Here is a 23,647-nt window from a genome sequence, read left to right on the forward strand (position 1 = left end):
CTACACACATTTGAGAACTCTGTATATGGGGAATTCTAATGATTTTAATTATGTAAGTGAATTCAAACCTCAACAGATAATTGCGGTGTGGTCTCAGTATGCTTTCTGGTCACAGAGAGAACATTATTACATACCCTCTGCTTCCTTTTTGACTCAGCTCTCCTAAAAGAGAATAGAAAAGTGGCTAGTAGTGCATTATGAGCACATACTCCATGAGTGTATATGATTTTTTACCAAATTGCTGTGACACTAAACAGGATTTAGGATGTGAATCCATGCATCCAACTGTGTATAATCTTGCATAGCTAATCAGTGGATACCAGAGTGTTTATTCCAAACTGTTAAGGAGATGCCTAAAGCTGCTTTAGTGGTAAGAGGATCTGGAAATGAAGTTCCAGGTCCCATATGAGCAAAAAAGAAGTGATATAATTTATTAGCATCTGCTTCTATCCACCCAGAGCCAACTGGCCAACTGACACACTTCATGCAAAAGGCTCTCCTCCCCAACCTTAAACACCATGAGTCAACCACTGACAACAAAACTGTCGACAAAAGTTGGAAAGCATGACGGTTGTGCCTGTTGTTTTGCCGATACTTTGAAACTTTGCAGAAAGTCTGACGCAAGGCCATCCCTGTGATGGTTCCAGTCCCTGTGCTATCATAATGCTGGTGGTCTGGTGGGAGGGAGGTCCTAAATCAGAGAACAGGCAAAACAATCAGCGATATCTAGTGTCAGAACCACTGCTTTCCATCACTGGTTTCCTTCAAACATTTAGTAATTAACTCAACATGGAGTTTGATTTTGGTGTCGAGGGCTCCCCCATGGTCTGAAACTCAGGTGTGTGCCAGATGCCCTTTTTTAAGAATAGTATTAGTTCATGGATGGATAGAGTTAAAGCTTTATATCATAGAAGAGTAATATTGGGAAATATTATTACAAATTATTTTAAAATAACTATTTTTATTTATAATATAAATGAGAACCAAAACTGCAGATCACGTGACACTGAAGACTGGAAAAATGGCTGCTAAAAATTCAGCTTTCCCAATACAGGAATTAATTACATTTTAAAATATATTCAAATAGAATTTTTTTTTTTCATTACAATAATATTTGACTATTTTCCTGTTTAATGCATGTTTGATCAAACAAATGCATCCTTGGTGAGCATACAAAAAACAAATTCTGAATTTTTTTTAAAGATTATGGTGTATATTTAGTATATAGGGTTGTATAAACCTCGGTCACCTTGCCTGCTAAACTGTACCACAAAGCAAACAGTGGGCAGATCTCCTCGGATCGCAACTGGACAAGACAGGACAGGCACTCGTAAGTTACGCCATCTCCACAAGAGAGATTTGATCAGCAGTTTTGAAGAATTCACAACTCTGTGAAAAAGGCTCTATATATCCAGCACTGCAGAGGTCTCAGGGGGAGTGATTTTCTGTTTACAGTAGTCTGAGCTATTTTGGTTGTTTTTTTTAAATAGATTTTAGACCAATAGAGCTACACTGGCAGTGAGAAGGAAACCTGGTGAATTTGACATTCTGTAGGTCATAGAGAGGAACTAAGACCTAAGAGCAGGAATGGAAAGGGGATAAAATATGAACAAACAAACAATGTTTTGTTAAATATGAGTGAAATAAAAATCAAAAAGATGGACTTTTTTCTTTAAATAAATTCATTTGAAACACATTAGTCTTGCACTAACCACCGGATCAAAATCCACAAACCCAGGAACCCAACATTTATTATCCTATTGTTTTAGCTCTGAAAATATTCCTCCCACAAAATAAGCAATTGCTCAAAACAAAACACACATTATTTTCCAAATGCAACAATCTCAGAGGAAATAAAGCAGCGGAGTGTACGCTCTACTTACAGTCACCACCAGGGAAATGACAAACTAATGGCGTTGTCAGAAATGCCACAGTCTAAACACATCCTGACCGAAGCCTGTGTGTTGCAGATTTGTGTTTACACAGTTCTACCCAATGCATTGCTCTGGAAGTAATGTAACCATTTCAACCCGACCCGAGCTTAATGGACACAGCAGGTTTGTGTAAATCAATCTGGCTGTTTGACCAATGAAAACAGCTTTAAAGACAGGAAAGGGACTCGATAAGAGCAACACTGAATGAATAGCTGATTTGATGTGTTTGATATGTCTCTCCCATCCTGTCACAAGTCAGTGTTTACTTGCATTAGCTTTGAGCAGGTTTTTTTGAAGAAAGGGCCCTCACTATCCAGCTGTTCAAGCGAGTTCTAAAGTTATTTTTGGAGCAAAAATAGACAAAAACAGCCACTCACCAAAAACACACACCCAAAATATATTTTCTGCCTGTCAACACTCAGTAAAGTGAATCTTGTTCCAAAGACCCCCACATTGTTAATCCTAGCCGCCTTAAATGACAGTGGGTTCACACTGTGAGGACTAAGCAGAACATTTCTGAGCTTCTGAATGCTTATGACATCGAAGAGATCGAAGTATCCAGTGACTGTAAACACTTATGGAGAAGAGAAATCAGATCGAGCGTCTCCTCTCACCATTCCTCCAGCTGTGGTCCCTATGGAGACTGAAAGAGGGGGGCGATTCTGGCTGTCCTCGCAGCAGAGCCAACCTCCCCGCAACAGGACAAATACCACAGTACGGCAGTCATTGCTCACAGCTGGAGACGTTCCTCCAATCAGGCCGTACAGGACTGAAGGGGGAAGGAAATCAGAAGCAGATGGGTTCCACACTGGTATAACATGGGAAACTTTAAAAATCCCTTTTTCAGATCAGCCCTCTGTTTTCAATCAAGACTATATAGATTAACAAAAGGGTGCCAGAGGAGAGACGTGGGAGATAGGGATTCAGTGTTTGGAGAGAGATAAGACTTAAAAGAGCGGGAAATGCTACAAAGGGTCTGGTCAGGGCGAGTTCATAAAAGAGCCCACTTAAATCCACTTTTTAAAGCAAGTAAATACACTCAAACCTGCATCTCTGCTTGCTTTCTACAGTAAAGTGCCTGCTAAAGTGAAATAAAATCAATCAATAAAAACGTAAACAAATGTTTCAAATTAATAAAAGAATCAAATAATCTTCCAACAGAAAATTTACATTTGATGTATTTCAGTTGTCCTTTAAAAACTCAAAGGCAATTTAAAAATAATAAAAAATCAAAGTCAAATGACGGTATCTTTCAAAAACGTATCTTTTTAAAATCGTTGTCTAATGGCAGCAAAGCAAACTAGTTTAACATAATATGGAGGTGTTACAGGGTCTTGCCATCCATTTGAGAGAAAATGCAGATCTACAGAGGCCACAAATGTAATAGTAATTTACCACATTTGTCTGTGTGCAAAATGGAGGAATTCTTGGAAGGGTGACTATGCAGTTTTAGCGAATTCTTGGAGGTAATTGAAAAAAACCACCTCTTTGGCCCAGGCTGCTGAAGTTTGGTTTTGCAAGGAAATGCATGTCAACTCTTGGGGAAAAGAATCAACAGGAGACTACAAAAATCCAAACACTTATTTTAGTCTTCACATTTTTTTTATTTTTTGTTTGCCTTCACAAATGCATTACAAAAAAAATTTGGCTAATCATGAAACCTGCATAGATGGCCATCCACAAACATTCAAATTCATGCTTCTTCTAAATATCACCCAATATCAAAAAAAATTCTCAAAAACTCAAAAAACACTAATAATTGCTGAACAGAATATTTTCCTATATACATGTACACACACACAAACACATGTACAGTGGCCACAAAATATTTAAACTATTTGGACACTTAAGCCAGACTTAAAACTGCATAAAAGTCTTTGCTTTAGTCAACAAAATATTAAATTAATAAAACTTTACTTAGAAATTAAAAATGATTAAATTAGATGATATTTAGATATTTTAAGTGTGACTTGTCTCGAAATACTTTACATAAATATGTGTCATCCCAATGCTTAGCACATGTAAACAGACATGAATGTACCCACGCGTGTTGCGCTCTGAGCCATTAGCATCACAATGTGAGAATGGATCAAGTGGAGCTCTGTCTGGCCTGGATGAGGAGATTCAGCCAAGGCCAAGACAGAGCCTGCAGATGGCCTTTCCCAGTGTCCCACACACAAGAATGATAGTGTGGAGCTCATCAGCTGCGCCTGTGTGCGATTTCCGGAGTGCTCCGCGAACGGCCGGACTTGAGCAAGCATTCCAGTCAGGTGCACGCTGGTGTTATTTATTAATCCCCACTAGGGTGGCTAAATGAGGCTAGTGTTTTCTTGGGTCTCTCCGTGTCCTTTTCTTGTGGGTGCAGCTGTCTCTTTTTACGCCCGAAATGCAAGGACAGCATCGCAGAGACTGACAAGAGGGAACAGGTGTGCTGTGAAATGATAAATCTCTCAGCTCACAATGCCTCAGTGTTAGGAAAAACAATCCAACCACGCACAGACACGGACAAATTTTGGGAGATATTCGAAAGCAAGAAAAGTTTATGTAGACATGTTATAGCTTTAGTTGCTGACCTGGGTTCAGCCTTGACATTTTTTATTGATGATCGGTGTCGGAGTAGCTGATACTGGATCTGTGTTCATTAAGAAAAAGGAAAGGAAGCTGCCAACCACAAAGAAATAGTCATTAACACCTCAGCAGTATAATGATGTCACCGCTAACAGTTTGCAACATGGTTCAATTTATAAAAATGTGTTTGTGTATTGGGTGTCAACTAACAATGAACCTCATTTATTAACTTTACTATAATTTAATACATTTTTAGCATTTGTAACAAGTTTTGTCTAACATAAAAAAAATTAATTAACTTTAATCTAGATGTAATAAACACAGTGAAAACACTTTTTATTTATTTTTTTGGCTTATGACGTACATTACAGTTGGCGTGAAATGAAAATTAAATGTTCTAAACACATTTTTTTTTCTTTAATTAATTTTTGACCTCTTATTTTTATTAAAATGCCATAATTCGCTATAATCTTCCATTGAAATAACATGAAGTCTACTTAAAACCTGACCCTTTCTTACTAAAGCTCACATTTAAATCTGCCTCCGTTAAGTCGATGCATTGAACCAATCCCCCACCCCACATATTCTCTTTTTTGAAAATCTGTTTCACTCAGATATACATCACAACACAGAAGAAAAGATTTGTTGCTACTTTAACAAATTTAACAGGTTTTGTAAAGCATTCTTCAACAACATACAACATCAGATCTAAAGTAATATTGAAATTCAAACACGTTTTGGAAAAACAACTATGCTAACGCTACTCTCTTAAGCAAATATCCCTGGACCTTACATTTTCCTTGAAACAACTATTTTGAGTTGTGAAACCAACACATGTCCAGTGGTCACCAGTAATGCATTTGAAAATTCAGTGCAGATTTTGGCCCTTTCACTCTTTTCTTGGTTATTACAAAGCTAAGTAATGTTTTCCAAGTATTTCAGATAGCGCTGGACTGCTTCCTGGTTTTTTGGCGTAGGCCCCTGGAGTTTGGCTGCTCCCTCTGCCAGCATCTGGAATCCATCAGAATAAACAATGAAGGCCCCGGTGCTGGAGCCTCTCGCCCGGCTCCCATGGGACTACACTCCGCTCGGCACAGCACAGGAACACCAGTCCCACCAGATACAACGTGCTCAATTACCCCACATCGAAGTTGAGGGGGAAGAAAACTCAACTTTCTACTAATCTGTGTTTGGGTTGGCCAGAACGGAGAAGAGATTGATTCGCCAAACACACACGGATCAAACTTAGCCATTCCTGAGGGGTCCACTACACTGTTTACTCTGATAATTAGCTGCAAATCTTTTGATTAAGATTCCTATTGTTCGGTCCATTGTAAATGAGTCACACATGATGCACTATGCACACAAATACGACAATTCCTCTTCCGAACGTTCAGTGATGGGAATCACAGCACTCGCTGTCCCTTGACCTCCATTTTCTAGAACTGAAACATATGTTATAGATTACACTAAACAACAGACATTTGGCCAAAGTGAACAGCAATCTAACACTTGCTCTAAAATATATGGGTTTACAGAATCCTTTTGGGCAGGGGTGTCAAACATATGGCCCACAGTCCCAATATACAGCCCGTGGAGAAGTCTAATCGAATTTCCAAGAATTTAATTACGATGAAAACATTCCCAAACATTTATTATATCTGTACGAGAGATTCATAATATTCTGCTTTTTACAGCAGGATGGATTAACTTGGGTTACAGCAAAAAGAAACATTTTTTTAAAACAAATTGTGGCACTCAGTCTACGTCTCCTACTTTTGACTCAAAACTGGATCTGTACGTGACGAAGCAGATTTTCATAGATTTTCTCAATCATCATAAATAATTATAAGACTTACTATATACATGCTTTATTGTGGTCACTGTTAAATTAACATTCCTTACTTATGACTGTTGTATGTATAGTATACATTATCTAAAGGTCTCCGGTCAAATTCCACATTGATCCAATATTGATTAATTAATCCTGGATATGTGAGTATGAATCATGCAAGCACCCTCTATGGGTTCACCAAGGTTTATCAAATAAAAGTAAGTCCGCATTAAGTGACGCATAGTCCATTTTGGCCCGTGACCTAAAATGAGCTTGACACCCCTGTGTTAGTGGTTTAAAGTATGGTCCACTCACTTGCTTGAACATGTTGAGATTGCTGGCAGTGGGAGCTGGCATTTCATAGATTCCAGACTAATATAGCTAGACCAAACCCATATATACTGACTAGTGTGGAAGAAACAGGGGATGCAGAGGTAGGCAGCTCTCAGGCTTGGCCTCTAAATACTAAGTTAAGTGAAAGAGAGCGCCTTTATGCTAAATCGAGCTGTAGAACATAAACCCATTTATTCATACAGATGTATTTATAAACTGCAGTACGTTAAGTACCACTGGGGTTAGGTCAGTGAAAGATGTACAGATCCGGCCTGACATAAATATTACATATGATTATGTACAAAAATTATACATAGCTATATAGGAGTTTTTAGTTACACAAAGACAGGCATTGCTTGAGCCCTAAATTTGCCCACTAGCAGTTCCTCCTTTACAGGATTGACTGCTGAGATAAGCATTCGTATCTTCTACAGTGCTAAATATAAAAGCTAGCCATTCACAATCACTGCATTAAAACATTTTACACTGGTGAATTAAAAAAGAAAAAAACTACAGATGTTTGATTCATTTATAAATGTCTTGTTTATATTGTGTTAGCAAATTGTTGGTTAATAAAGCATTTTATAAGCAATGAGAGGACATTCATTACAGTGATTTTATCTCAGCTAAAGGGTGTTCTCGGCTTAATGTCTTCCCTAAAATAAAAATCACACACAACCTCATGTGTCTTATTACTTTTATAAAAAGGCAGAAACAGATATAAGACAGGACACCAATAATCTAGTTCATAACCTTAACTGTCAGCTGCTTATGGTCGCCAAGCACCATAACAACTCTGTGTATTAATATAGATGGCATGGCTTTGAATGTAGCTCATCCAGTCAGTATTTATAGTTGGAACTATCCATCTTATAGTTTACATATATAAATACGGTTTGCATAATCATTACAAATAAGCTGTTTTGGTACGATGACTCATCAAGTAGGTGTTTTACCAGACATTCAGAGGTCATTGTGAATCAGTCAGTCTCAGATTATGACAACCGGCCAAGTAAGTTAATAGAGTATCCAGGGTTTCTGAAAAGGCTTCATGGGGCAACATCCTAAGCAACTACTTGTGCATTGTACTTGTACTTGTGCAACATTTCCAAATAGATTTACAGTCATGAACAAAAAGTTACAAAATCTCAAAACAAAGGATTTTATAGCAAAAACAGCAAAGAGCTCAATTCTGCAGCCTCCACTGGAGTAATGTAACATAACACTCAATAAATAATGTTTTGGGATCCAGCATTCTTCTAATTTATAGGCAACAAAATTGCATTCAGTCACACAAATAAATAAACTAGTTATTAACATACCACAGTGCTTGTTATGTTCATCTCTTCCCCAGTTTCAGAAAGAAAACACAGAGGATTTCCAAAAGACCTGACCTGCCAAAATTCCACATAGATGACATGAAGCGATATGCAGCAACACATTAATAATGACAATAATGTCACAATCGAAGAGACATGATATAGGTAATGTGCGCACTACCCCACAACATTACTCACATAATTTCTCGATGAAAATGACTTGATTGAAGTCTTGACTGATTTGTCAAGCTCAAGGATGTCTATAATCTATCCATTAGCATTCCCAGTCATCTCAATTGCAGATTTTTGTCTTGTGAAGGGAAGTAGGCAATCTGCCTTTTGTTGTACATGAGTAGCTACATAGTACTGAATAAATATTAATAAATAAATAAAAGTCCATTTAAATTTTTTCAAGAGCCCTAAAGAAGAACTGCAACTAGTACAACACTGACTTTACTGAAATAATTTCAATTTGTTTGCAAATAAAAAATATTTAATCTGAATACACTGCTACACTGAATTACAATCAATCCAGCATTAGAAAGCAGCAGTTATGACACCAACTTTGTTAACTGAGCCATGCTGATCGAGCTGAAGTGAATGTTTAAAAACTATAAAGGAGGATTAAATAATAAAATACTATTTCAAGCTCACTTGTAGTCTACTGGCAAAGCTGAAGGCATGAACATATCCACAAACTGGTGTTAGGCAATCATCTCGGCACTCAATTGAAACTGGTGACAGGCAAATAGCTGGCAAACCACTGATATTTTTCAAGAGGGCTTATCAAACACAAGCGTTAGCCATCATGTGGGTAAACACTCTAAGTGGGCCTGTACTGTAGATCAAAACCTGAATCCAGGACCCAAAGAAGCTTAATATTGAAATAACACTGATTTTCCCATTTCAATTTAGTCAAAACAAATGTGGGCTTTAATAAAGACCTTTTCTCTGTGCACTGTCAGGCAAGACGGCTCGCTGTGCCGGTTAGACAAGCAAGTTTGGCATTCCTCCTCTAATTAGGAGTTCATCACAGCAGTGTCAGTGAGGCCACTAACCTCTGCTGCTTTCAAACTAGGGTGGTGTGTTAATTCAGACATGATTTAGCATCCAGGGCCATTTGTTGTAATGCTCTCCTACATATTATTAAAAGAAACCTCTCATTCTCACACCAAGGCTATAGTTATTTGATCAAAAATAAAAACAACAATATTGTGGGAAAAAAATATTACAATTTAAATGGACATTTTCTATTTTAAGATTTTAATCATGTGATGATAAAGTTATTAGAAATCATTCTAATATGCTGATTTAGTGCTGATTTTTGTGCTACTTTTTTACTTTTGTGTAAACCATGATAAAATTTGTGTAAACCATGGTACAATTTTTTTCAGAATTGTTTAAAGAATGAAAAATAAAATAAAAATGATTGAATTATTTAAAATAGTTTTGTGTAAAAATGTATAAGCCTTTTGCTATCACTTTTGATCATTTATTGCATCCTTGGCTTGTTGAATAAAAGTTTAACCCTATAGAGAAAAATAAATATACTATAAAGTATTTGAAGTACATTTAATGTGTAATTAGTATTACTACAAATACAATTACATATTTATGTACTTAATAAATAGTATACTTTTGGTATACTAAACTGGTATAACTAATGGAGTATTTCCACTGCATGTTACGGGATGGTTTCCATTGGGTACAGTATCTGGTACTCCTTTTAGTACCACCTCGGTTGAATGAACCGTACCATTACCAAAACGTGACATGTAAGCTCTACTGATCACGGATTTGCTGGAGAGAATCGTCACTACCTGCGCCACCGAACTTGCAACAAAACACAAAAGAACCACTAGATTTAAATCAGCACAGCCAGTGAAGGATCAAGGACGCATCGCTTTGAACGAGCGCACCTTTTTTTAACAACCAAAAAGTTTTGCTGTCTGTTGTGGAACTACAGATGTTCTTCTTTTTGATAGTAGAGGAGGGGATTCAGCGAGTGCGTGATGGGGCAACACGGAATTAAAAAGTTTTTTTTAAGGATTTGTGGCAGTAGAGGCGGTGCAGCTATAATGACGTGAATAATCCTGCCCACTCAAAAGCGATACTAAACTGCAGTGGAAATGCAAACTGTGCCAAACCAAGCCGTGCCGAGTCATACCACACAGTGGAAAAGTGCCTTAAGTCTGTTAAATTGGAACAATTAATCTTGCACTTTAACAATTGTAGTGCTAAAGTACAACTAAAGATATACTGAAGTATATTTGATTGTGCTAAAGTGGAACTATTGCAAGTACACTTTAAATATTATGTATTTAAGGGCCAATAGTATTCACAGATCATACAATCCATCAATAGTGACATTAAAACACATTTAAGGTTTAATATCAAGAAATGTGCATTGTGCACACGTAGTACTCCAAATAAAGTTGAATAATAATTTTTATATAAGCAATATGTCAGTAAATATGCTAATAAATTCGAACTATACTTAGTATGAAATACATGTATTTTAAATATATGACTTTTTTACCAAGGAAATTTATTGAAAAAAAAAACCATCTTTTCGAAGAATCATCATATTTACAAGGAATCATCAATATATACAGAAAGCATATCTTAACTGCATCTGCAAATAATCTGCTGTGTAATTAATACATTTGCATTGTTTTTCCTAAGATTAATTATCCAATTAATGAACACAAAAACAGTCATAACCATATTTCTGCAATTTCCTGAAATCTGGATAAGATGTAAATTGATCTGATTCATCTAGAAGATATGAATGTTGGTGGCGCCTACAACTGCATAATTTCTCACATATTGCTGCGTCAAACCGACCTGCTAGCGGTAACCGAGAAGAGATCAAGAGACTGTAAACAGACTGTTCTGAGAGGGCCTGCACACTAAGAGCTGTTTAGTCTTTTCTCAAGGATCATGAGCTTCATTCCAGGTCATTTCTTTCTAGTTTTACAGGAAAAGACATCCCAGAGACACGTGTTGTTGGCTGTGTGCGGCAACTACTGATCTAGAGTTATAAACGATGTGTTTCCTTATCGCAGAGGCCTGTCAGTCAAGAGAGCAATCACATTATGAGTGACATTTTATGAACCAGAAGTTATGGGAACCTTTTTCTTTTGTTTGATGTTGTAGAGTAGAAAAAAAGACATCTCAACAAAACTTTGCGGTACTTTTCTTGCCAAGATATTCAGATGAAATACTGTCCACACAAAACTAAGGCAGTTTGTGTTGGTCCATCAGAGGAAATGGTGTTGGCTACCCTGCTAGACAGCTAATGAAATATCTGATATCAATTTCCCAAAAAGGATGTTAATGATGCCATACTGTCTCTGGGAACAGTGTCCTGGCTGAATACATTTCAAAAACATCATTCTCAAGCTGAAAAAGAATGGCTGTAATACAGGTACAGTAAGCCCTACATCCCCTAAAACAAACCAGAGCATGTTTACTTGTCTTAGCAAACTAATATGAATCATATCTGAAATCGCTTTGCCGGGATTAGCCTTTAATATCTCTCAAAACATTGTTTTAACTATGTTATTAATAAAACTGAATCCGGGCTAACAGGTTCATATTGGTGTTGTACTTGAAAAGAGTACGGGTGGGAGTTTCATTTATGAATGAGCACATTGTGTTCTTCGGTTTCTCAGGAGAACGTTTTCTCTTGGCCCAATGTGTAGATAAATGTTTTCTATGTATTCAGTTTCCCTGGAAAAATGTTAGGGGTTCGCATTAACACTAGCTGGCACTGGCAAAATATCTCACATCGATAATTCTGAAGTTTCTGTTAATTGGTTCTGATTGGGTTTGAAATCTTCTCTCTCTCGGCACGCATATCTTCATCTTCTTAATTCAACATGTGGTCCTTGAAAACGGATGACACATGAGATGGGAATTGTGGACTGTATCAGATGGTGGCATAGCAACAGTTTTACACAAACTAAATCTGTTGCTACAGACTATGACACAAGACCCACAACAGCCCAATTCCCAATAGTGATTGCGTCCCCATGTTATTTCTGAAAATGCAAAAGATTATTGCATCTGTAATGGCCAAAAACCCAATTCCCAAGGATCTCTGTGCCAGCCCAGCTAACCCTAACGACTTGTACAGCTGCAAAATGGGATTAAGTTACCAAAGCAATGAGTGACATGAGCAGGTTGATTGGCCTGTGTGTAAAAAGATCGAGGTAATGTATCTAAATGTTTCCATCTTATTTCAGAGCACATGGTTGACATAGCGAAGAGGACATATTGCACCACTGTTTTTTTCGTTAGGGAGACACGTTTTTCTCTTTAGTTGAAACGTACGTTTGTTTTGGAGCATTTAGGATGTGGCTGTGCTCATGTGAGCTGTTTGACAGTGTGGTTTGTCATTGTATCCTCATGCTATCTGTTTATCTGACTGATAACTGCAAGGGATTTATTGTGTAGTAAATATCCATGTAAACGCATGTCGTTCCTTGGATGAGCTGCTCTCAGCCGTGTCCAGAAGAGAGGGCTGTCTGTTATGTCTCCAGCCATGGAGATAAGCTCTATCGGTTTACATTTCAGCCGGTTTCACTGTCTTCTCTCAGATAGCCTCGCTCTCTCCCAGTTTCTCTCTTCCACACACACACACACACACACACACAAGCACTAAAACTATATATACGATCTCTGAAAAGATGTACACACAGTAAAGTGGGCCCAAAAAGTACAGTATTTGGACAATTAGAAATGTATGACTTGTATTGCATTAAATAGTAAACCAAATTGCATCTGCAAACAAACGACTTAAATAACCTTATAGATATTTTTGCAATGAATGTTAACCAACTGCAATTTTTGGTGGATGTGTGAAGTCAAACTCACACAGGTGTCCTAGCAGAGTAACCACATGGTTTATCACATTTACTATGGGCATGTGCCACTAACATAAGAAAGTATTTAAATACTTTTTGACTTAATTTAGAATCTATTGAAAAATGAATGTCATTTTGGCTTGATATTTTGACATTTATACATGACTAAGTGTCCAAATAACTTTTCGGGGGCTGCTCCAGGACCAGGAACCACACAGATTCAGTGTGTCAGAGAAGGACTGGAGCAGAATGGAAGGAAGATCACAGGTCAGACTGTAAAAACATTCCCATACTGCCCTTCCCCCCCTCAGTCATTCTCTCCCCCACACCCCCACTACTTCCCTGAGCCCTTCCAGCCGCCACAGTGATTCAACAACACAGGCCTTCCAGCTCGCTACAAGAGCTTCTTTTGTATGCCCTTTGTGTCGAGCTCAAGAACCAGTACACCACAGAATGGGTTTAACTCATTCTTAATGTCATTCTTAATGTCATTCTTACAACATCAAGAAGTCCATTTTTGCATATAAACGGAAATAGCATTGGGGAATATCTGGAAATAAAAGATCTGTTTCAGTGTTTATTATGTGGCATGAAATGTTCACCCACTTGAGTTACCAACAAAAATGATACCATCACCATCATCATCATAATCATCATCATTCCAAAATCTAGAACTAGATTTGCTGATCTAAGGGAATTGCAATGCTGAATATATATATATATATATATATATATATATATATATATATATATATATATATATATATATATATATATATATATTATGAATGGTTCTGTGTAAATTAAACACTGCATTAAATGCATGCAACTTTGTCCTGTCCGAAATAAACTGAGAAAAGAAAACCAATCCGATTTCAAAATGCACAAATTACAATAACATCACCACTATCATCATTATGATTACTAATGCCAAACATTTTAATGTAAGTCAAAGGGATATATTTTAAAACATGAATTTAAATCAATTAAATAATGTTTACAACACCCCAGAGAGGCAGAAAATCCATTTTATTTGCATAAATAAATAGTCTGTAAATGTATTATTACTTCTAAAAATGTTTTGATGTCAAGAAGAAAGAGGAAGGAGTAATATTAATAAAGTTATGGTCAGTTTGAAGTGATGATTATTTGGCTCTTGAGACAGTTACCTGGCTTGAAAGCCTCTGCTCAATGATTTGTCAGTCTGCAGAATGATAGATATCCTGTCATATTATAGACTTTCTCCAAAAAAAAAAATAAAAACGTCTTCCCTGGTCCTCCATAATAACAGACTCTATTGCTAATAGAATATAAGTCCAACAGGAGATTGCCTGTTCTGTGATTAAAAAATAAAAAAGATCTGTGGTCCCCGCTTGTGCTGTAGTCGGCTGCCCACTGGGGGAACAATACGAGCTGACTTCCTGACCCCTATGTCTGGGGATTCTAAAGACAAACAATAGGACCCTTAATTAACATTGGCCATTCCCAGCACTAGGCCCTTCCTGACGGTCCCGATTCAGACCTGAACACAAAGCTTGCTGTGTTATTCCTCTGAAACCGTCTTACTGTGCTTGTGTGCCCTCAGTAAGAACACTGCCAGTTAGTGCTCAGTAATATTCATTTTGAATAGAAGACTCTCTACATCAGCCCTTTCACATCCTGAGGTCAAAATATGAGCGATGGAATTCAGTTCGGAATCTAGTGACTCGGGTGAGAAGGATGGATCTGTCAGGGTTATCTCTTTATATGATACCAGATTGCTCATGGTTGTACATTATCTGTTCTTCTAAGCTGGGCAGGATGTGTTTCCATGTTAGATAAGGACAAACAAATGGTCATTCTGCTAAAGTTATTAGGTTGGTACAATGTAATCAAAGGAACGTAGGTCGTACATAGTCTTAAAACAACAAACAACCTCTTGGTAACAATACCAATGACCTTGTGCAGGTTTATGGCAGCTTTGTCTATGGTTTAAAAGTTAGTGGCACGCAAGAGCGACTTTGAACAATTATAATTTAGAAGGTGACTTCCTGTGACATTACATCACTTTAAAGGTATAGTTCACCCAAAAATATATAGTGGTTTCTTCTGTAGTACACAAAAGAACATATATTTAAGAATGTTGGTAGTTACAACTTTTATTACATGGACAAAAATCACTGAGACATTTCTCAAAATCTCTTCGTTTGTATTCTATAGAATTAAGAAAGTCACACAGATTTGGATCGACATGAGTAAATAAAAGACATTTTTATTTATTGAACTATGCCTTGAAGAAATGAGTCTGGTCTCAGTAAGAAAAGGCCCAGAGAACCGAATACAACCCAGATGGACTAAATATGCAGAAAATCTCCTAATCATAATCAAAAGCCCACAAATTAAAGTTTATCAAGTCATTTTTTACAAGCAGATTGTATAATATTAGTGTTGACATCCACTTCTCATATTTGTTTTCTTTCATTAACTTTTGTTCTCACAAGACCAGACATGACCACAACCTCTCACTGAGAAATAATTGAAAACTTTATGAAGGATTCTGGACAAATAAAAGTTAATAAAAAGATAATTGCAATGGATTTATTGAATAATTATACTCAATACTCTGGTCCACATCAGTGAAGGGTTGAAGGTCTTAGTCTCTTTATCCTAGCTATATACCCTGTCTGCACAAAGCAGAAATCTCTCATTATTTTGAGGGTCTTTTTTAAGACTAAGAATGCCACTGTGCCCTTTAATTTGTCCTCATTAATCTCTTTGAGGAAAACATGCTTTAAAAAAACAACAACTGAAGCAGAACACCAGTCACATCTGCGGTCTACTCATTTCTAAATAGGACAACAGATCACAACTCTCACTTGAAGAGACGTTATCATTATCCTCCTCTGAATGTTGACTTATAGAGGTCTCATGCAAAGGGATATCTACAGGCCAGAAAGACAGAAAGAGGGAGGCACATTTCCAGTTGTATCAGCAAAAGTCAGAGGAAGACTGCTATTCTCTGTGTAGAGAACACAAAGCAGCTGGCAGGAAACCAGCTTTTCATATTGTTTTAACTTTGATTTCCGTTTTGAGGAAGTGTGTTAAGTGTGTTCTCCCTAGCGCTGGCCTTCATCAGCTGACTGTTTTGAAATCCTGACAAGGACTTTCTCTAATCACACCATCGGCGAAACTGATGCTTATTAAGATGCATTTCAGTGAAGAGGCACCCAATCACTGTCTAATGCACTTCTTACAAGTTCACTTTCATTTCTAATTTATAAATATACAGTACTGATGTATATGTACATTACTATCACAAAAGCTTGGGGTTGGTAAAAATGTTTAATGTTTTTCGAAAGCAGATTTTAGTGTCGCTTTATGCTTCATTTACTATGAAATCATTCTAATATGATCATTTGGTGAAAAAAAAACAGTTTCTTTTCATAATTATCATCGAAAACAGCTCTGCTTAACCATGATGCGTTTTTCTTTTAAACTTTATTGAATAATAATCAAACTAGATGAATCGTTAAAGTTCAGAAATACTTATGCTATACATTAAAACAACCCAAACACATTTTTTTGGACAATGATTGTGAGCACTAAATGTGCATTGCAACATCAGACTGGTTGTTTCCCAGGACAGCAAATTGACAAGCTGTGAGAAACACTGAGCAGCTGTTCTCAACAAACATGAATACAAACAGATTTATGAAGCAACATCACAGCTCAGATTCATTTACTAAGTGCAATTTGCCTACAATAACATCAGTCTCTGTAGAAAAACTTTGGAGCTGATTTTCTCTGTAACAAGTCCAGTAAACTCAGTCAATGGCAGGCAACTATGATAAAAACATTTTACTTTTTAGTAGAACCATGTGATCCATGTCAGTTTAACTGCACAGTTTTTACAAAATGACACTAAATTCAAATCCAAAACTGATGAAGTTAAATGTTTAACTGTATGTTTATCTAAATAGTCAGTTGAAGTTGGATTTCAAAACTAAAAAGATTGTTTATAAAGATGAATATTTCTGAAGCAGTTTTGCATCGTTATACAGCAGTACCAGAAATGTTTGACAGCATGTTTCAGAGCAGAAGAGAATCAACTCTTAACTCAGTTCATAAATCTTTTTTAGATTTAAACAACTGCCTGATTAATTGTGCAGAAAACAGATAAAGATAATATATAGTTTACATTACAACAAAGGCACACTTAGGCACAAATCCATATCTGACCAAGGGTTCTGTGATTTATATCACATCACTGAATGTATGTGGCTTTTGATAAAGTCGTTAAAAGTTTTCTAGCGCTCTCAGAACTGTCAAATGTCCAAGTACGCACTATATATTACAAAGCATTTTAACAATACATATTCACACCTCATTACTCGAGCCCGACACAGTTTCGGATTGAAAATGGACTTGCTTATGCATGCAGTTACAGCTATTTATTTGTTTCTATCAAGAAGCAGGAAATGCATTGTCATTTTGGCTCCCTATTAGAGCCATGTTTATGTAATTATCTCAGCAAGAGACTGAGGAGAAGGTGACTGTCTCCTAAGAGCTCAGTGATTGCCTCTTACATCAGAGTGTTTTCCTTTCACAGGCGGGAGCAGTGGTAATGGAAGTTTGTCTCAAACAAAGGTTTCTTGTCGACCGAAAATTACACAACCCCAGGCTAATGTTTACAATTTCACTATCTTACATAATGATAACAGCGACAACTAATCATAAAAGCTTTTTCGCTCTGACCAACGGCGGACAGACTGATCGGTGAAATAAAACTTGCAAGTTCACAAAGGTGTTCGCTTTGGTAGTAATGAAGTTGGCAGACTGTGAAGTGCCTGGGTAGATTTCACTCATGTGGATGATGATGGGACACCATTTGTTCAAAATAGCCTCTAGAGTGTTGAATCTGCCACCTTTAATCAATAGACTTAAGTGGCCCAAAACACTTAGAGGAACTAAATAATGCAACATACTGGTAACATTTGTGTTAGGCTGAAAAAAAAAACAGACTTGAAAGAATGAAAGCTCCATCACAAATGGCAAATAATGAGATTAATAAAAAAATAAACATTAGAAATCGCAAAATAGTAATAGTAAAACTACAATAATATTTTACCTATATTAACTATTTCAGAACCTATTGCAACATCAAGAAACCTCCACATAAATTGAATACTAAACAGGCTTCAACTGTAAAAAGCTACTCAAAAACAGAACTTTGGGAAACTGGAGGTAGACGAAATAAAGCTATAAATATATATACACACACATTCCATTGTCATGATTACAGTTTGAACAAGAGATGCATTATGTCAAAAGAATAATGAGAGCTCTGTATGAAATCAATGGCATTCATGTGTTTTTGATTAACATAAGAGAATCTACAATTTTCCCGTCAAAGGATATGAAGACTACAGAAACCAGCTGAGTCTACTCTACTGTATCTGGTTTATCGCTGAATTCCATGCAAATTCAGAAAAAATTACTGACAAAAATGTTACAAAAAATGCACACGCTGAACTACTTAGCTTCAATGATATTGTTGACAAAATGTGATGAGAAAAACACTGCAAGACATTTACATGGCACTAACAATGTTTTTTTTAAAGATTAAAAATCTAGAAATTATAAGATTATAGGAAAAAAATCCAATAATAGTAGCTAATAATGATTGAGCTGCATGAGCTGAAGGAAAACCAGTAAAATGAAATGAAGTGCATCACTGGAAAGTTAATTAATTAGACCCTACATATATGAGATTAATTACATAAATCCACAACATAAATGTAAACAGCTTAAATACTGTATTGCAATAAAATAAATGCGGAGATCAACCTGAACTAAGTTAAATGCGATTCAGAATGTGCAAATCACAGGGTGTATATACTCTTACTACAGCAAAGTGCATAAGCACAGAAAATGAATAACTAAAAATAAAGAATTCACAATATAGGTGTTCAGGTTTTAACATGTTATTATTGTTAAATTTTAATGCATGTTTAAATTAATACATAAGATGTGTGATTATTTGATTGAATTTAGCATTTTCCCATCTGCCAAAATGTTATTTTTATCAACCAAACATGCCATGTTGAAGTAAAATTTGATTAAGTTTTTATTAAACATTAATTCAAATTAAAGGAATTTTCTTTAAAGAAATATTTAATATTTATAACATTTAGTAATTTCTCAAAAGAAAAGAATATGATTTTAAAAAAAAGTGAAATAATGAACAATGGCGGTATGTTCTGCATGAATAAAGTTTTCTAGTACGTTTTTACCAACAAAAACTCAAAACATCCAACATCCCATTTGTTGCACAGTGCCACTAACACAACACATCAAGCAGGGTAAATGTAAGTAGGAGACAGAAACATGATTGTCACCCTGTAGTAATTTCTCCGTACAACAAAAGGCATTCTTTTCTGCACCCTGTACCATGTTTCGACAATTTCCTAACAAGACTCACATTGATGGGGTGCGGGTGGGAGTCAGAATACTTGAAGTGAATGACATCCAGTGTCACTAAGAGACTGTGACACAAAAAAGGGCATTGGCAATAGGGATGCATTGCAGAGGACATGACTCACGAGCTGAGCTTACATGCAGGGCTCTTACAGTTCTACCAGCTGCATTCCAGCGCACACATTTTCCATGAGGAAAGCCCACCACACCTCTGTATGAGGGGTAGATTGAGCCTCATCGGCTGAAACAATCAGATATTCAACTGGTATAATATAAACAAGTAGAACTGGGCCACAGCTTTTTGAGGTCTCGGGATTCTGGGTAATGAATGACATGGCAAAACTGTTCCCCCGTTTAGTCAAGCTTGTTTACATAACTCTCACTAGCTGCCCCCGGGCAGAGCAGAGTTGCTCAAACAGCTGCCTGCTCGGTGGTGTTCTTTTCTAACTAGCGCTCCCTGTGGAGCTCCGCTAGGGTCAGAACCACTTCCCCTAGGTGGCACATGCAAGTCTGAACCAAACAGACCAGAAGACATATCCACTACACTTTCTGCCCCCACACTCTGCTCCAACCGAGCCATGACATTCCTCAATTCCTATCTGGCCGAGACACCCCCGCCACAGCCAGCTTCAGGCCCTGGGACGGCTGTGTTTTGAAACTCGGTCCCTGCCCTGATTGGGGATCTTGGCCCATTGCACCTTGTCTGCTGGGAAACGAATGGAGACCTAGGTGGTGCGCTGGGAGAACGCATGAGAATGTGATTCTCAGCGCTGGCTTTAGATCACAGGTCCCACTGTGCCCTGTGAAGTCAAATCCTCAGTGTTTGTGTTGGCAGGGAGTATGTGGTCCTCTGGACAGGACAAACCCTTAGTGGGGACCAGCTTACCCAGGAATTCATTTCCTCAGACTCACCACATTCATCATTTTTCAACTGTCCTTACCGGCAGGAATCGCTGCATCCTGATGAGTAAATACATGGATGAGGCATAAGACAAACGGAAAGTAAATCACAGAAAGTGAGACTCCAGGGGGAGGTAAATTGCAGCAGTGTTGAATTGAGTAGGTGTGGACACTATCGGGGGACAGGACCTTTCTTGTGTTTCCACTGGCATTCACACAAGCAACTGAAATTTAAAACAGGACAGTTCTGACAGTGATTTACTGACTGGTCTCAGACTAGTATTATAACCCGTGGTGTTTTGTCCTAATAAAACTCAGCTTTTGTTATTTTAGTATTTGTTTCACTAAGCTGTTTAACATGAAAGGGTGATACCAACTTAGTGAACCCCATTGTGCAGATTCCTATAGACCAGGGCTTTTCAGACTTTCAAAGCAAAGATAATTCGAGAGGAAATTTAATATGTTATTATGTATTTTTAGGACTGTCAAAGTTAACTGTAAATCTGTTTCTGGAAAAATGTTTATTTTGAACCACACAATATAAATACGGTTGAAATGAATTGAAATTATGTCTTTTAAGGTTTACACATCTAATATTACTCAAATAGTGGACAAAAAGATATATAGGAGAAAAGATAAATTAAATAAAAAAGACATGTCACTTCATATCACATTTTTTTAGACAGTGTTTAAAAGTGTCTTCATATATGAAAAGAAATGTGTGTATATATATATATATATATATATATATATATATATATATATATATATATATATATATATATATATATATATATACACACATTTTTTTATAGAAATTATCATAGTTAGGGCCCTTAGAATCAATAGATTGAAATGCCCTGCTTTTGAAAATAGCTTAATATCTTAAAGGAATACTATACTTTAAAAAATAAAAAATAAAACATTTCGATTCCCCGGGAACACATGATATGTAAAAATTGATAGCCTGAATGCACTGTAAGTCGCTTTGGGTAAAAGCGTCTGCTAAATGCATAAATTTAATTTAAATTTTAAATTTAATTTAAATAAAAAAAAAAATAGGCTAATTTTCAAACTTCCCTAGATTTAAACAGTTTTCTACAGAAGATTAAAGTTTTAAATAGGAAAATATAGAAACTCTCTGGTCATTTTTGTGCGAGATGCTAACGGTCTAATCTGATTCAATGATCTATGCTAAGCTAAGATAAACGTGCTACCACCAGACCTGAAGATCGGCTGAATGGATTTGAAAATGGTAAAACTCAACTGTTTATCTCTGGGGGAGTTGGAAAATGATCCTACTTTCAAAAAAGTGGATTGTTCCTTTAATGGCAATAACAATTTTATCACAGTCAATGTAATACGACAATGAATTCTATGTTGTTTTTATTTAATCCACAATTACATCATAACACTGTACAGCTTCAGCCCAATCTGTTATAGGCCTAATGACACATGAGCAATATTTTCCATCACCCATCAGGGACAGCAAACACCCTTATAAAAACAAACATCAGTCTATTTCAGAGCACCATGTTGACAGCGTCAAAGGAAAAGTCTGTTAATTACCTGAGCCGTGCACAAAGAGGTGGAGATATTTTATCATGATAGGACTTTTAGCAGTCTGCAGGGAACCCTCATCATCTTTCATAAAGGGAGGTTTGCCACTTTAATCCCACATCTGGTCTGCATTACCATTCCATGCAGCTCTGACTCGAGTCTGGGCCTGAACAGGAACCTCACCCTGTCTCAATGTCCAAAAGACTATAAAACACTAAAGGCTTCAAATTAAAGATGACACTGTCTCCTTCACAAACACTTGTATTTTATCTTTGTTTCTGGAACTTTTGCAAGTTTAACACTATTTTTACCTCATGAAATCAGTATTGGAATGAAGAAAGCAAAGATAAGACGAGGAAAAAACTCAGGAACAAACAGTGCTCTGCATTAAAACTACCAATTTGTGTTTAAAAACTAAAACTAAGATAGTTTTTAAAGAAGCCTGGACCTATTTTTTCCTTGTCCTGAGGGTAAACATCGTGCTGAGAATGTTGTTGCAATAGTCGAAACAAGACAATTAAAGGTCAGGGAGTGGTTTCTCATGATTTCCTATAGTTTTCCTAGTAAAACAATAAGCAAATTTAAAACTTGTCACCTGTTTATCTCGAGGGCAAAACATTCTCACTTCGGCATCTCTGACTTCTGCAGCATTTCTTTTCTCACTAAGTCTATTCATACCACATTAACTTAACCATTTGTTTAAATGTGTTGCTTTGTAAACATATTGTCATGTATCTTCACAATACCACTGCTTTATGAAGCTTTTAGTTACATTTGCAAGAACAACAACGGCTAATATCACCTGCGAAACACATGTGGCTACGAGACTATTTCTGAAAACGACTGAATGGCTCATTTCCTGCTGAACCCATTTTATGTGTGATATCCCTGATGTTTATGTTTTTGTTATTATCAACTAATGTCACTGTCAGACGCCAGAGAAGGAAAATCAGATAATATTCATGTTTAAAAAAAGATTGCTCAGTGGCCTGGTGTTACCTCTCAGTGCTCATCACAGTAGCTCTCTGAATTTGCTTGATACACATGACTAAAAAGACAGAGAGATGTCTGTTTGACAAGTAGGTCAATGAAGCAACATGTCTCTATTTCTATCTCTCCAGGGTGCGCAGAGTTGGTTTTGCTGCTTACCTGCGGGCAGTCTTTGATATAGTGTCCCTTGTTGAAGCAGAGATGGCACAGGTAGTTTGGTGGAGGTCTCTTGCTGGGCTTGCGTGGCTCAGAGGACAGGGAGAGGTCGGAGAAGTGGTCCGTTAGAGAGTTCAGCCCGTCCACTATGTTGTTAAGAGAGCCGTACGGTGACACGCTTTTGTATAAACCATTATTCAGGGCCTGCAAAGCATAACAGGACATCCACAATCCAAAAATTAGCTTATCTCAATGTGAACACGAAACTGAAGCATTCATACAATGTCTTTTTAACATGTCATAATATTCTGCTCTTAAATACACTCTATAGGCTAAAGCTGTAAGCAAAATGTAAAATATGATTAAGTATGTAATCAAAAACAGTGTCCTCAATTATGTGGAATTTTACTCTATTAGGCATATTATTGAATAAATGAGATTCCTAATTCAGGATCAGTTCTTAAACTGCGGCGACATAATCCACTAAAGCCAGTGATAAGTACATGAGTCTTAAGATTTGCAAATCAGACAGTAGATAATCATACACGCTACAGACGGTTTGGATGGGAAGAGGTTTCTTGAGTGATGTCTTCCTCTGGTTATGCTTTGGAAGGTTATGTTATTGTTGAAGTTTCATGTTGGACAGTCCTGAAACTCTACACTTGGCAAATCCAGATAACTGTCATCTAGCTCTCAGCAAGCCAGGACAATAAACAGTTTCTGCAC

The 23,647-nt window shown here is 36.9% G+C and overlaps 1 protein-coding gene and 1 long non-coding RNA gene across 2 annotated transcripts in view; both read right to left on the reverse strand.

The window, feature by feature from the left end:
- zcchc24 (zinc finger, CCHC domain containing 24) overlaps positions 1-23,647 on the reverse strand; it is a 33,373-nt gene that overhangs the window by 7,215 nt on the left and 2,511 nt on the right. The window contains exon 2 of the mRNA XM_026223818.1: positions 22,925-23,125. Coding sequence (XP_026079603.1) covers positions 22,925-23,125 — 201 coding nt within the window. The remainder of the gene's footprint in view (positions 1-22,924; positions 23,126-23,647) is intronic.
- Positions 2,229-9,457, reverse strand: LOC113056898 (uncharacterized). Its single transcript, XR_003277763.1, has 2 exons — positions 4,508-9,457; positions 2,229-4,365 (listed from the first exon to the last, which is right to left on the reverse strand). It is a non-coding gene; the product is annotated as an uncharacterized LOC113056898 (long non-coding RNA).

Source organism: Carassius auratus, chromosome 38, assembly GCF_003368295.1.
Source record: "Carassius auratus strain Wakin chromosome 38, ASM336829v1, whole genome shotgun sequence".
Lineage (NCBI taxonomy): Eukaryota > Metazoa > Chordata > Actinopteri > Cypriniformes > Cyprinidae > Carassius > Carassius auratus.